Consider the following 12,885-nt stretch of genomic DNA (forward strand, 5'->3'; position numbering starts at 1 on the left):
AACAAGCCAGTACCTGTCACATACCTGTACTGCCATCTGTTGAGGAGTTACGATGGTGGAGGCATTACTTTTCATTCAACCCTCATATTTGTAACTTGTTTTGATGGTTAATTACAGGTTCTAACTACAGGAAGCAAAACCTGTTACCTCAAGAAGGCATTTGTTGTGACCGTTGCCGCCATCAGATTGAAAGAAAAGAAAAAGAATGTCAGGATTTGAAAAAGAAACTTGACAAAGCTTGCAAACACCTCCAGCTTGCTGTGAAAGAACAGAAGTCAAAACTGGAACAAGGTTTGTACACTTCTTAAATTATGATGGCTTTCCGACCCGGATGTTGGTGTACTACAGGAAACTGGTCCTCGTGTGCAGGTTTTCTGTGCTTTTTGCCCTTGATGGGTAGCAAATGTTGAGCTTTTTCTGTTGCCAAACAGTGTACCTGGGTTTCTGAAAATCTGTGTTTGGCGTAAAACATCTGGCCTATTCATATGTCTAATGACGTCATAGAGAAAAATAGCAAATGGTCAATGTGGATTCGATAATCGCTGCAGATTTTATCACTTGCATCAACTGACAAAACAAAGCTGAGACCCTGTAGACTTTCAAAATAGTGTAATGAATCTGGATTCACTCTACAGCAGTGGTTCTCAGCCTTCCTTAATGTAGTTCCTCATCTTGTGGTGACCCCCAACCATAAAATTATTTTTGTTGCTACTTCATAACTGCTACTGTTATGAATCATAATGTAAATATCTGATATGCAGGACCACAGGTGCCCCGACCCCCAGGTTGCTAGGAAAACTAAATTACTAGTCCATGTCTAAAAGGTGTGACACCAAAATGAAATGTTTGTAAACTTCTAGCCTAGCAAGCTGTCATCCAGTGCATCAGTACCCATAGATCTGGAATGTAGTTGGTTTGCTCTCTGCCCGTTGTTCCAAATGATTTGGGGGGGGGGGGGGGCATGAGATGGGATGACAGTGGCAGGAAAATAGACTTATATGTTGCATTTTGTTGTTTTAGACAAAACTGTGGAGGCTTTAACAGAAGAAAACTCTGTGTTGAAGACTAAACTTGACAATCTGAAATCTGCTAGTGTTCCCCCAAGGTACTGTATACTGTTCAACTTAGGTCAAGGTAAAGGTTTTCCCCTGACATTAAGTCCAGTCGTTGTCCAACTCTGGGAACTGGTGCTCATTTCCATTTCTAAGCCAAAGAGCTGGCATTGTCCATAGACACCTCCAAGGTCATGTGGCCAGCACGACTGCATGGAGCGCTATTGCTGATTCTCTCAGTTTGAATATCTTTTTGTGCTTGTAGATCATTGTCGGAAGGATATGTCTCAAAGCCTTGCACATCCTGTGATGGAAAAGCTTTGGAAGAAATGCGTTCCCAGTATATTAAAGCAGTGGGCAAAATCAAGAGTGAGTGCAGAAAAAAATGTTTGTTTTTCAATATCAGTTGTTTCCCGAGGAATAAAAAACAAGGTTGCCAGTAAAATTGGTTGACCACATTTTGTATCCCTTTCCACCTCATGTTTTGTGCTATTATTATGGACTAAGAATCATGACTTTAGATAAAGGTAAAGGTTTCCCTTGACATTAAGTCTAGTCATGTCCAACTCTGGATAGTGGTGCTCATCTCCATTTCTAAGCCAAAGCGCCAGCGTTGTCCGCAGGCACCTCCTAGGTCATGTGACTGCCATGACTGCATGGAGCACTGTTACCTTCCCACCAGAACAATACCTATTGATGTACTCACATTTGCATGTTTTCGAACTGCTGGGTTGGCATAAGTTGGGGCTAACAGTGGGAGCTCACCCCACTCCCCGGATTCCAACTGCCAACCTTTTGGTCAGCAAGTTCAGCAGCTCAAATACAATGCAAACAGGATGATTTGGAAACTTGTCATACTTTAAAAGCAGTCATATCATGAGTTTTCATTATTAAAATCAAGAGGGAAACAAAGCTGACTGCATGGAGCACCATAACCTTCCCACTAAAGTGGTACCTATTAATTTACTCACATTTGCAAGTTTTCGAACTACTAGGTTGGCAGAAGCTGGGACTAACAGTGGGAGCTCACCCCATTCATGGATAGATAGATAGATAGATAGATAGATAGATAGATAGATAGATAGATAGATAGATAGATAGATAGATAGATAGATAGATAAATACAAGGGGGGTATGGGGATAAAAAAGGAGAGTGGGTATCTTTTTCTACAAGTAAAGTGGGAGAACAATAGTATGATAGAAAAGTAGGAAAGTAAGATGAAGAAAGAAAAATATATAAAAACATCGGGAAAAAGATTCAAGATTTGTCAAGAAAAAAAATCCCATTCACAGATTTGAACCACCAACCTTTTGGTCAGCAAAGTCAGCAGCTCATCGGTTTAACCTGCTGCACCACCTGGGGGCCCTAAATTTTGGCTTTAAGATACATTTTATCACATTTTAGGTGATATGCTTCGTTACATTCATGACAGTAAAGAGAGAGCTGCAGAAATTATTAAATCAGAAGTATTAAGGGAACGCCAGGAGACGGCCCGGAAGATGCGCAAATACTACCTTATTTGTCTTCAGCAACTTCTGAATGACGATGGAAAGCATGAAGGGTAATGTATTTCCTATATTTTTAAAGCATGATGGGTAATGTGTTTCCTATGTATTGTTCCTATGGAACCAACAATACTCGTCTTTGGTTAGCCCTTGTACCCTGAAATATTTAAAAACATAATTTGTTTTATAGTAATCATATACAACTAGCTGTCCCCTGCCACACGTTGCTGTGGCCCAATCTGTGTATATGTGTTTTGTGTGTGTGTATATATTTGTGTATATGTGTATATATGTGTTTTGCATACATATATGTGGTTTTGCGCATGCATTGTAATGTATGTCATTCTGTGCATGCGCTGTAACATCTTTTTGCTTATTTTGGCTTTTTAAGTCCCTTCTGCTGTGTTTTTCAGTGTTTTTATGCGTGATCGTCACTTGTTGGCCTGAGAGGTGTCTTGTGTCCAAATTTGGTGTCAATTTGCCCAGTGGTTTTTGAGTTCTGTTAATCCCACAAACAAACATTACATTTTTATTTATATAGACTAGCTGTACCCGCCACGCGTTGCTATGGCCAAACTTCCCTCCCTCTTTCTCTCTTTTTTTTCCTTCTCTCCTTCCTTCCCTCCCTCTTTCCTTCCTTCCCTCTTTTTCTTTCTCTTCTTCTTTCTTCCTTCGCTACCTGTTCCTTTCCTCGCTTCCTTTGCACTTTGATTTCATCCTTCCTTGTCTCTTTCATTCCTTCCCTCTCTCTTCCTCTCTTTTGTTCCTTCTCTCCTTCCTTCCTTCCCTTTCTCTTTCCTTCCTTTCACTTCTTATTTCCTTCTCTCTTTCCTTCTCTACCTTTCTCTATTTCCTTCTCTCCTTCCCTCCTTCTTTCCCTCTTTCTCTACCTCCTCTCTTTCCTTCCTTCTGTCATTCCCTTCTTTCTCTCTTTCTCTACCACCTTCTCTCCTTCCTTCCTTCCTTCCTTCCTTCTCCCTTTCTGTGTATATGTGTTTTGTGTATGCATATATGTGTGTATACATTTGTGTAAATATGTGTGTTTGTTTATATATGTGGTTTTGCTTATGAGTTGTAATGTATTTTTTGTTTTTTGGCTTTAAAAGTCTCTTCTGCTGTGTTTTTATGGGCGATGGTCACTTGTTGACGTGATAGGTGTATTGTATCCAAATTTGGTGTAAATTCGTCCAGTGGTTTTTGAGTTTTGTTAATCCCACAAACAGACATTACATTTTTATTTATATAGATTATCTAATTATTAATGATTATTAGTCAGTTCTGTGATTTTTCTTTCTCCCCAGCATTTTGTTACAGAAATGCTAAAGCAGAGGCCGGAAGGAAGTTAGATAAGAAGAAGTTGTTTACAACATCAATAAAATTTGGTAGAGGCAGGAAATATGTAATATGTTTGTTTTCCGAGAAGAATCTTCCATTATTTCTTTTCAGCTTATAGATAAAAGGAATTAGTAGTAGTTCCCCTAACCTAGGCATGAGCAAACTTTGGCTCTCCAGGTGTTTTGGACTCCAACTCCCACAATTCCTAACAGCCAGAATCTCAAAAATTCCTGTTAGCCATAAATCTCCCAGATTGTGGGCATTACAAAGTCAGTATGAAACTTTGTGAGAATCAAAGATACGTATTATTTTTGTGGGGACCACTTCTGATTTATTTTTTTAACGCTCCAAGACGTATCTCCTCATTTTGGTGGCAAACCTTCCCTTCAGATTGAAACTGTCAGTCAGATTAATTGAGGAAGATTTGGACTTTTGCAAATTCTTGAATGCATTGCAGGGCTGAGAAAAAAATAATCTGTGCTGCCGGCAAGATTGCAACCATGGCCAAAGTACTGGAAACCCCTGTTCGTAACTCACCTCCGAACAAAATAACCCACTCGGGTAAGTCAAGTAAAAACTTGTCTTGTTTTATTTTTCCATTCATGTTAATTCTCATAATATAAATTGAGAGAAGCCTCCCACAGGATGGTAAAACATCTGGGCATCCTAGGGACAACGTCCTTGCAGACAGCCAATTCTCTCACACCAGAAGCAACTTGCAGTTTCTCAAGTCACTCCTGACATGAGAAAAAAATGAGAAAATGTATTGTTTGCATGTTTACTATCACAGTTATGTTGCATATTTTTTTTAACAAGGCTTCTGTATATATGAAGAAATTTGAGCTTGTTGAAGGGAAATTGACAATTCAATGCCAGTCTTCAAGTTCTTTGCTTGCTTTGTTCTGCAGTTCTTATCTCCATTATGTGTTTCAGAAGAGGTGAATAATACTGTATTTTCATCACATAATAGTCACACTTATCTTTTGTGATCAAAAGAGAGAGGTGCGACTATTATGTGATGAATCTGCCTTTCATTCTTCTGTTTATGTTTTTTTTAAAGAATTATAATAAACTGCCTTACTCCCCAAAAGAGGAGGAGGAAAAGGAGGGATGATCCAGCTGCAAACAAAAAGCTCAATTTTTTCTTGTTTTTTTAAAAAAAACTTTCTTGCCATAGTGCAGTGGTTCCCAACCTGTGGTCCGTCGACCACCAGTGGTTTCCATGTATCAAAATATGGTCCGTGGCCTCACCTTTACTACACCGTTGCATTGAGAGCGACTAGTCTCGCAAAACTCTCTTATAGTGTCGAGGCAATATTGAGAAGGGAGAGGCTAACTACTCACGAAAGGCGCAACAACATGCCTCCTGACTGCTGTTTCTCCTCCTCCATCCCTCCCCCTGAGCAGAGCCATTCCATGTGGCGCATTGGTGTCTTCGTTTTTAGGCCTGTTCCTGGGGTGCTGATTCAGAAAACTGCATTGGATAGATTACATCAGCTCTAGATTATTAAATATGGTTTTCTGTGGGCAAGCAGATGATGACTACATATGTTCTGTATCAGAAACTAAAGCTGATGTGGTCTATCCAATGCAATTTTCTGAATCAGCACTACAAATAACCACACCAAATCTGAAGTTGACCAAAAACTGATTCGTAACCCTTTTGGTACTAACGCTGGAGAGTGTTCCCTGGTCAAAGTGGTCCCTGGTCAATAAAAGATTGGGAACCACTGCCATAGAGAAAGGAATAGGGAAGATTTTTCCTTTTTTCCTTCTTTCTCTGAGGCAAGGCAGATTATGAAATCTGGAATTAAGCTCTTTGGAGGAAGGGGGATTGTTGTTATAATTTTATGTGCCTTGTTTTATACTTTTGTACAGTTTTTACCTGTTGTATGTTATTATGTGCACCCTGGAGTGCCTTGTGAGCCTCCCAGAGTCCCCTCGGGGAGATGGTGGAAGGATAGAAATAAATTTAAAGTTTATAAGACCGAAGCTCTAGAGACCTGCATTCAGATTTTTAAGCTACCTTGTCTTTGGAGAAAGAAGAGGGAATGAATCTCAAATGGCTCTAAGACTATTATGTGAGGAATCCTAAAATACCACTTTTGGGACCCAAAAAGGGGGGTAAGACTATTATGCAACAGTGACTATTATGTGATGAAATATGGATAAAATTATTATTATTATTATTATTATTATTATTATTATTATTATTTGAAACACAACAAGATGAGTCCACAGCAGACAAGATCACTCTGCTGGCTGTTGTATTGGATCACACGCTGGACACTTCCCAAGTGTCTAGGACTGTGTGATGTATTGGAGAATAATGCATGCAGATCCCAGTAGGGTGGCCTTCTGCTACTAGCACCGATTGTGTTTAAGTGCAGGCCAAGGTCTTTAGGCACTCCACCCAGTGTGCCGATCACCACTGGGACCACCTTAACTGGCTTGTGCCAGAGTCTTTGCAGTTTGATCTTTAAATCCTCATATTGTGTCAGCTTTTCCAGTTGTTTCTCTTCAATCCTGTGCACGATCTTCTTGCAGCAGCTGAGCATGGGATCTATTGTTTCATCTGCTTTCTTGCAGAGTCTACATTTGGGATCTGTTGTCAACTTTTCAAATCTGGCTTTGATGGCCTTGGTTCAAATGGCTTGTTCTTGGGCTGCCAGAATCAGGCCCTCCTTTGTCTCCTTTTTCCAAGTTCCATTTGTGAGCCACAACCATGTTTTTTCTTTGTCAATTTGGCTCTCAATTTTTCCCAGGAACTGTACATAGAGAGCCTTCTTTTGCCAGTTTTCTCTTCTGCTCTGCATTGTGTTTTTATGATTATTGTTGTTGTTATTATTATTACCCCCAAGATTTGTATGAGGCTTACCCTGATAGTTTAGCAAAGCCACTCCAAATTGCAAAGCCTAATGGCTTGTTCTTATTATTACAGCCCTGTCACAAACCTCCAACGTTAATGGAGCTAAAAGAAATTGCATGCAGCAAACTAGGCCAACAGTGATGGAAAATCACGACGAAAGTGTAGGCCACAACCCTCCAACCCAGAGACGCATCCCTTGTAGCTTACAGCAGCATCTTGATACTGTCGAAAGCCATTCAGCACCAGTTCCCCAAACCCAGCTTGATGGGAAGGCTTTTCAGCAATTGAGTGACCCTTCAGGTATTACTGATGGCGAAACTAGAAGCCACCACCAACCTCCTCCTGTTCCATTCCAGAACCATCCTCCATGTTTTTCTGAAGGGAAATTCCAAGGCATCAGTCCAATTAACAGTACAGGTGGTGGTTCCGACTCAGAGGCAACTTGTATAAGATTTAAGAACTTACATGAAAGATTGGCCATAAAGGAACGTAGCTGTCCTCAGCCTGTTAGCCATCAGAAGGACCCCTCTACCTTTGAAATCCGGGAAACTCCAGTAAGGGATGACGGTTGCTCTTCTGACTGGAGCCTGGTGAGCGAGACTCTCCAAACGGACAGCAGTGATGCATTGTCTTTGTACCCAGTTCATAAATCCCATTCCAGGGCACCACTGGAATCCTGCTCACAATTTCCCACTACAAATCTCTTTTCTCATGCCAAGGAAAATTCCCATATGTTTTGCCACCAGTCTGCTGGTCGTGAAGATAGCCCCGTCATTGCAAAAAGACAGGGCATGAATTACAAAGAAGGCCACCGGACTGCGATTCCTGGAGAAATGCCATATCCAAACTTGGAAGAATTAAGTCCTCTAAGCGGTGCTGCATTATGTTCGACAGAAGGGAAAAGTTACAACCCGCTGCCTTCAAGGAAACAGGTGCAAGATGTTATCCCTTTTCATCAAGATAGTGGCTTTGACAGCCCACAAATCCACTTTGATTGAACACCAGGATCAAGACTCTGCACATTCTGGAGAAAGAGATTCTTAAATATATTTAAATGAAAGCTGTGGAGGAAGCTGATTGTGGTTGTGGTGTGATTGTTTTTTACTTGTTTGTTTCTTAACCTCTATGTTTTGACTTTTACCTCAGCAAACTCAATTGTAAATATTTATGATGGTTTTGGCTACATCTTTGCTACCTGACCCTCACTATGTATAGATTGGTTTTATACCCGTGTGCTGTGTTTGAAATGATTTATTTTTATACCTCAAGATTAGCGTGCAGCCCAATGCAAAACTTTTTATATTTATACAGAAATAAAACTGACACAGTTGTCAAAGATGTTTCTTGAAAGTTGGGGATAATTTCTTTAGTTTTGTTTCCGGCAATTATTATCACTTAGTTTTCCATAAGTAAAGGCTTCCCCTTGACATTAAGTCCAGTCATGTCTGAATTTGGGGGTGGGTGGGTGGGTGCTCATCTCCATTACTAAGCCAAAGAGCCAGCGTAGTCCGCAGACCCTTCCAAGGTCATGTGGCCGGCATGACTGCATGGAGCACTGTTACCCTCCCTCAGAAGCGGTACCTATTAATCTACTCACATTTGCATGTTTTCGAACTGCTAGGTAGCCAGAAGCTGGGGCTAACATTGGGAGCTCACCCCAATCCCTAGATTCAAACTGCTGACCTTTTGCAAGCTCAGCAGCTTAACCCACTGCACCACAAAGGGGCGCATAGAACTCAAGACAACAGATACAGCAGGCAGGGACTGTCAACAAAGAGCGGAATCCAGTTGCTGTTGTTTACATGCTATAGAAGCAGTTGCAGATGCATTGCCATTGCACATGTATATATGTGTATATTGCACATAGCTGTTCATGTCCTTTTGTTTCACATTTCAGTGCATATCTGGTGTTTGTGTTCATTTGCACAACCTTGTCATTCAACAGGACTGTATAGCATAGTTATTGCTAGACGGATGCTATTAATATCAGACAACTCTTAAAGAAATGTCTTTAAAAAACTATTCAAAGGCAGAAAAAAGAAAAAAACAGACGTATTGGGTTGCTGTGAGTTTTCCGGACTCTGTGGCCATGTACCAGAAGCATTCTCTCCTGATGTTTCACCCACCTCTATGGCAGGCATCCTCAGAAGTTGTGAGGTCTTTTGGAAACTAGGCAAGTGGGGTTTATATATTTGTGTAATAGTGTCCAGGGTGGGAGAAAGAACTCTTACGTGTTTGAGGCAAGTGTGAATGTTGCAATTGGCCACCTTGATTAGCATTTATTTATTTATTTACAGTATTTATATTCTGCCCTTCTCACCCCACAGGGGACTCAGAGCGGATTACAGTGTGCATATACATAGCAAGCATTCAATGGCATAGACACACAACATATATAGATAGACACAGAGGCAATTTAACATTCTAGCTTTTCATGAGGGTATTCTGGCCACCAGGAGAGCTGTCCCTTCACCGACCATTTCTGACACTGATGAAATACTTCCTCATTCTTTGCATGCTTGCTGGAGATTTTTATGGCCTTGCAAATTGGTTAAATTTGCCTCCCTGCATAAGCAGTACCTAAATTTCCTATTTGACAGATGCAACTGTCTTTCAGGCTGCAAAGGTCAACAGCAAGCTACACAAATTGGTCGGATGCTCACTCCGACCCAGGCTGACTTCGAACTCATGACCTTTCGGTCAGTAGTGATCTTAATGCAGCTGACTCCTAGCCAGCTGCGCCACAGTCCCGATGCATTTAATGGTCTTGCAGTTTTAAAGCCTGGCTGATTGCTGCCTGGGGGATGCTTTGTTGGGAGGTGTTAGCTGGCCTTGATTGATTCTTGTCTGGAATGGCCCTGCTTTTTGAGTGTTGCTCGTTATTTACTGTTTTTTAAATACTGGTTGACAGATTTTGTTCATTTTCATGGTTTCTTCCTTTCTGTTGAAATTGTCCACATGCTTGTGGATTTCAATGGCTTCTTTGTGTAGTCTGACATGGTGGTTGTTAGAGTGGTCCAGCATTTGTGTGTTCTCAAATAATATGCTGTGTCCAGGTTGGTTCAACAGGTACTCTGCTATGGCTGACATCTCTGGCTGAAAGAATCTTTCAAGAACACCAGTGAGGTCCTGTTGTACAAACACCGCTACAGAAATGGGAAGTATCCAGTAATACAAGTAAATTCCACTTCTCTCAGTTTTTTTTTTTTTTTTTGGATTTCCAATATGTGTTGCTTGCTGAAAGAGACACCAGATGCACAGTAAAAATGTCACTGTTTAAACTTTTCATTTTTTATATAGAGGTTTTCCAGCATTATGCGTAAATTAGTTTTACTTCTGCAAACTAAATTCGTGTCTGAGATTTCAAAAGCATTCATGGTTTATAGTGCAGCTCCCCCTAGTGGAGTTTTTCAAGTATGTGTTTTTTTAAAATAATAATATAATATAATAATTTTTTAAATAATAAAATAATAATATAATATAATATAATATAATATAATATAATATAATAAATTTCAACAGAAAGGAAGAGACCATGAAAATGAACAAAATCTGGCTCCCAGTATTAAAAAACTCTAAAATTATAACAGCTAAACAACAGAGAGGAAGAAACCAGGCACAGATTAACACCTCCCAGCAACAGGTTTTCCCAGGTTCAAGCAGGCCTTCAAATGCTAATGAAGGTGATTAGCCAAACACTCACACCTAATTGCAGCAGGGAAGAGCTCCTTGCCCCACCCCAGGCATTCCACAGATATATAAACCCATTTGTCCTAATTCCAACAGACCTCTGAGGATGCTTGCCATAGATGCAGGCGAAACGTCAGGAGAAATGCCTCTAGAACATGGCCATATAGCCCGAAAAAACCCACAAGAACTGAGTGATTCCGGCCATGAAAGCCTTCGACAATACATAATAAATTTTATTTATACCCCAGTGGGGATTCGGGGCGGCTAAAATGAGGCCAAGCCCAAAAAATACAATACAACACAATAAAATACAGAATGCAAAAATCAGTATGGAGTCCTTGTTGAGCAAAGATTGAAAATTGCTCCCTTCCATTTAAATCAAAGCTTGGTTTTGCCATGATCATAACACCAGTCTCCTTATAGTAAAAGTTTTCACTATTTTGTGTTTAGGTTGATGGATGTTATGGCTATTGCAGGGCATTCCAATACTCCACTTCGGACTGGAGCCTTGCATAAAATGTGAGCGCCACTGTTTAAGCCAACTCCCAGAATTCCCATCCAGTTTATCAGCTGTTGGGATTTGTGGGAGTTGAAGGCCAAAACATCTGGGGACCCACAGGTTGAGAACCACTGGTTTAAGCAGTGAGTCAATACAGAGTATTCATCAGTGCTGTGCATTGAGGATCGGGACATCCGTAGGGATACCAAGATGCTTGTTTATAAAACTACTAGCTGTCCCCTACCAGGCGTTGCTGTGGCCCAGTCTGGTGATCTGGAAAATAAAGTAATGAGAAAGTGTTGGTTTCTAATATATGTAATTTCTTTATGCTTGTGGGTAAACAGCATTTGATTACGTTTTCTTGCCCTGGTGAAGGGAGTTGGACTGGATGGCCTTAAGTATTTTCTATTGGACATAGAGGTTCTGTGTGGAAAGTTTGCCCCAATTCTATCCTTGGTGGGGTTCAGAATGCTCTTTGACTATAGGTGAACTCTAAATCCCAGTGACTATAACTCCCAAACGTCAAGGTTTGTTTCCCCCAAGCTCCATCTGTGTTCCTAGTTGAACACAGATGGAGTATTCATGCCAAGTTTGGTCTAGATCCATCATTGTTTGAGTCCACAGTGCTCTCTGGAAGTAGGTGTACTACAACCCCAAAACTCAATGTTAATGCCCACCAAACCTTTCTAGTATTTTCTGTTTGTCATGGGAGTCCTGGTTCAGTTCCATCATTGGTGGAGTTCAGAATGCTCTTTGATTGTAAGTGTACTATAAATCCCAGCAACTACAACTCCCAAATGACAAACTCAATTTTTTTGAGTGATAGCCACTCCTTGGGTTGGTAGGTGTCTTGTGGCCAAATTTGGCTGCAATTTGTCCAGTGGTTTTTGAGTTATGTTAATCCCACAAACGAACATTACAATTTTTATTTATATAGATTGTCCTCCGAACCCTGCTATACGCCTGTGAGACGTGGACTATCTACAGACGTCACATGCAACTCCTAGCACAATTCCATCAGTGTAGCTTCCGAAAAATCCTGCAAATCTCTTGGGAAGACAAGTGGACATATCAGTGCGCTGGAAGAAGCAAAGACCACCAGCACTGAAGCGATGGCCCTCCGCCACCAACTCCGCTGGACCGGCCACGTTGTCCAGATGCCCGACTACCATCTTCCAAAGCAGTTGCTCTACTCCAAACTCAAGAACGGAAAACGGAACGTTGGTGGGCAGGAAAAGAGATTTAAAGATGGGCTCAAAGCCAACCTTAAAAACTGTTGCATAGACACTGAGAACTGGGAAGCCCTGGCCCTTGAGCGCTCCAGCTGGAGGTCAGCTGTGATCAGCAGTGCTGTAGAATTTGAAGAGGCATGAATGGAGGGTGAAAGAGAGAAACGTGTCAAGAGGAAGGTGCGTCAAGCCAACCCCGACCGGGACCGCCTTCCACCTGGAAACCAATGCCCTCACTGCGGGAGAACGTGCAGGTCAAGAATAGGGCTCCACAGTCACCTACGGACCCACCAGAACACCAATCTTGGAAGACAATCCTACTCGGACAACGAAGAATCGCCTAAGTAAGTAAAGTGTGCATTGTCCAGGACTGGAGCAGTGGCACTGAGTAAAATATTCCTGAGCATGATGCGATGGGGCCGACGTGAAGCAGAGCGGTTCCCAGAACACAGTGGGCTCGTTGTAATCCCTATCCTCCGATACCATGGATGTTACTTCGACTACATCAGTGGGCTACTCCCAGTGAGCTGAAACATCTCATTAGCAGGGGACTATTTGGGGTAGAGAAGCAAGACAACAACGCCTATTCCCACAACTGACATGTTGTTTTAAGGAATGCGAGCTTTGATTCTGCAGCTGCTGCTCTTCAGGTCAACCAGGGGTTTTGCAGCCATGAGACTGAAGGAACTCCTAGTCCAGAGCTCC

General features: G+C 41.4%; 2 protein-coding genes across 4 annotated transcripts in view; both read left to right on the forward strand.

The window, feature by feature from the left end:
• The window catches only part of CEP152 (centrosomal protein 152), a 38,496-nt gene extending 35,856 nt beyond the window's left edge, over positions 1–2,640 (forward strand). For 2 of the 3 annotated variants that reach the window (XM_067471399.1, XM_060755304.2), the window contains exons 23-26: positions 118–291; positions 1,021–1,105; positions 1,318–1,421; positions 2,458–2,639. In XM_067471399.1, the coding sequence (XP_067327500.1) occupies positions 118–291; positions 1,021–1,105; positions 1,318–1,421; positions 2,458–2,618 (524 nt within the window). In that variant the 3' untranslated portion in view covers positions 2,619–2,639. Of the gene's footprint in view, positions 1–117; positions 292–1,020; positions 1,106–1,317; positions 1,422–2,457 lie in introns of all 3 variants that reach the window. The other variant, XM_060755303.2, reaches the window with a different exon arrangement.
• Positions 2,641–4,114: 1,474 nt separating this feature from the next.
• Positions 4,115–8,105, forward strand: LOC137097613 (centrosomal protein of 152 kDa-like). The gene is made up of 2 exons (XM_067471400.1): positions 4,115–4,454; positions 6,835–8,105. Exons 1-2 carry the CDS (start codon positions 4,340–4,342, stop codon positions 7,758–7,760), a joined length of 1,041 nt encoding a protein of 346 aa, XP_067327501.1. The 5' UTR covers positions 4,115–4,339; the 3' UTR covers positions 7,761–8,105.
• The last annotated feature ends 4,780 nt before the right edge of the window (positions 8,106–12,885 follow it).

Source organism: Anolis sagrei, chromosome 9 (assembly GCF_037176765.1).
Source record: "Anolis sagrei isolate rAnoSag1 chromosome 9, rAnoSag1.mat, whole genome shotgun sequence".
Taxonomy (NCBI): domain Eukaryota; kingdom Metazoa; phylum Chordata; class Lepidosauria; order Squamata; family Dactyloidae; genus Anolis; species Anolis sagrei.

What these genes read in the sequence shown, in the direction of transcription:
- LOC137097613 (XM_067471400.1), top strand. Translation starts at nt 4,340, where the DNA reads ATGCATTGCAGGGCTGAGAAAAAAATAATCTGTGCTGCCGGCAAGATT. An exon ending in GAACAAAATAACCCACTCGG is followed by an intron (nt 4,455 to 6,834) that starts GTAAGTCAAGTA and finishes TTATTATTACAG; the next exon opens with CCCTGTCACAAACCTCCAAC.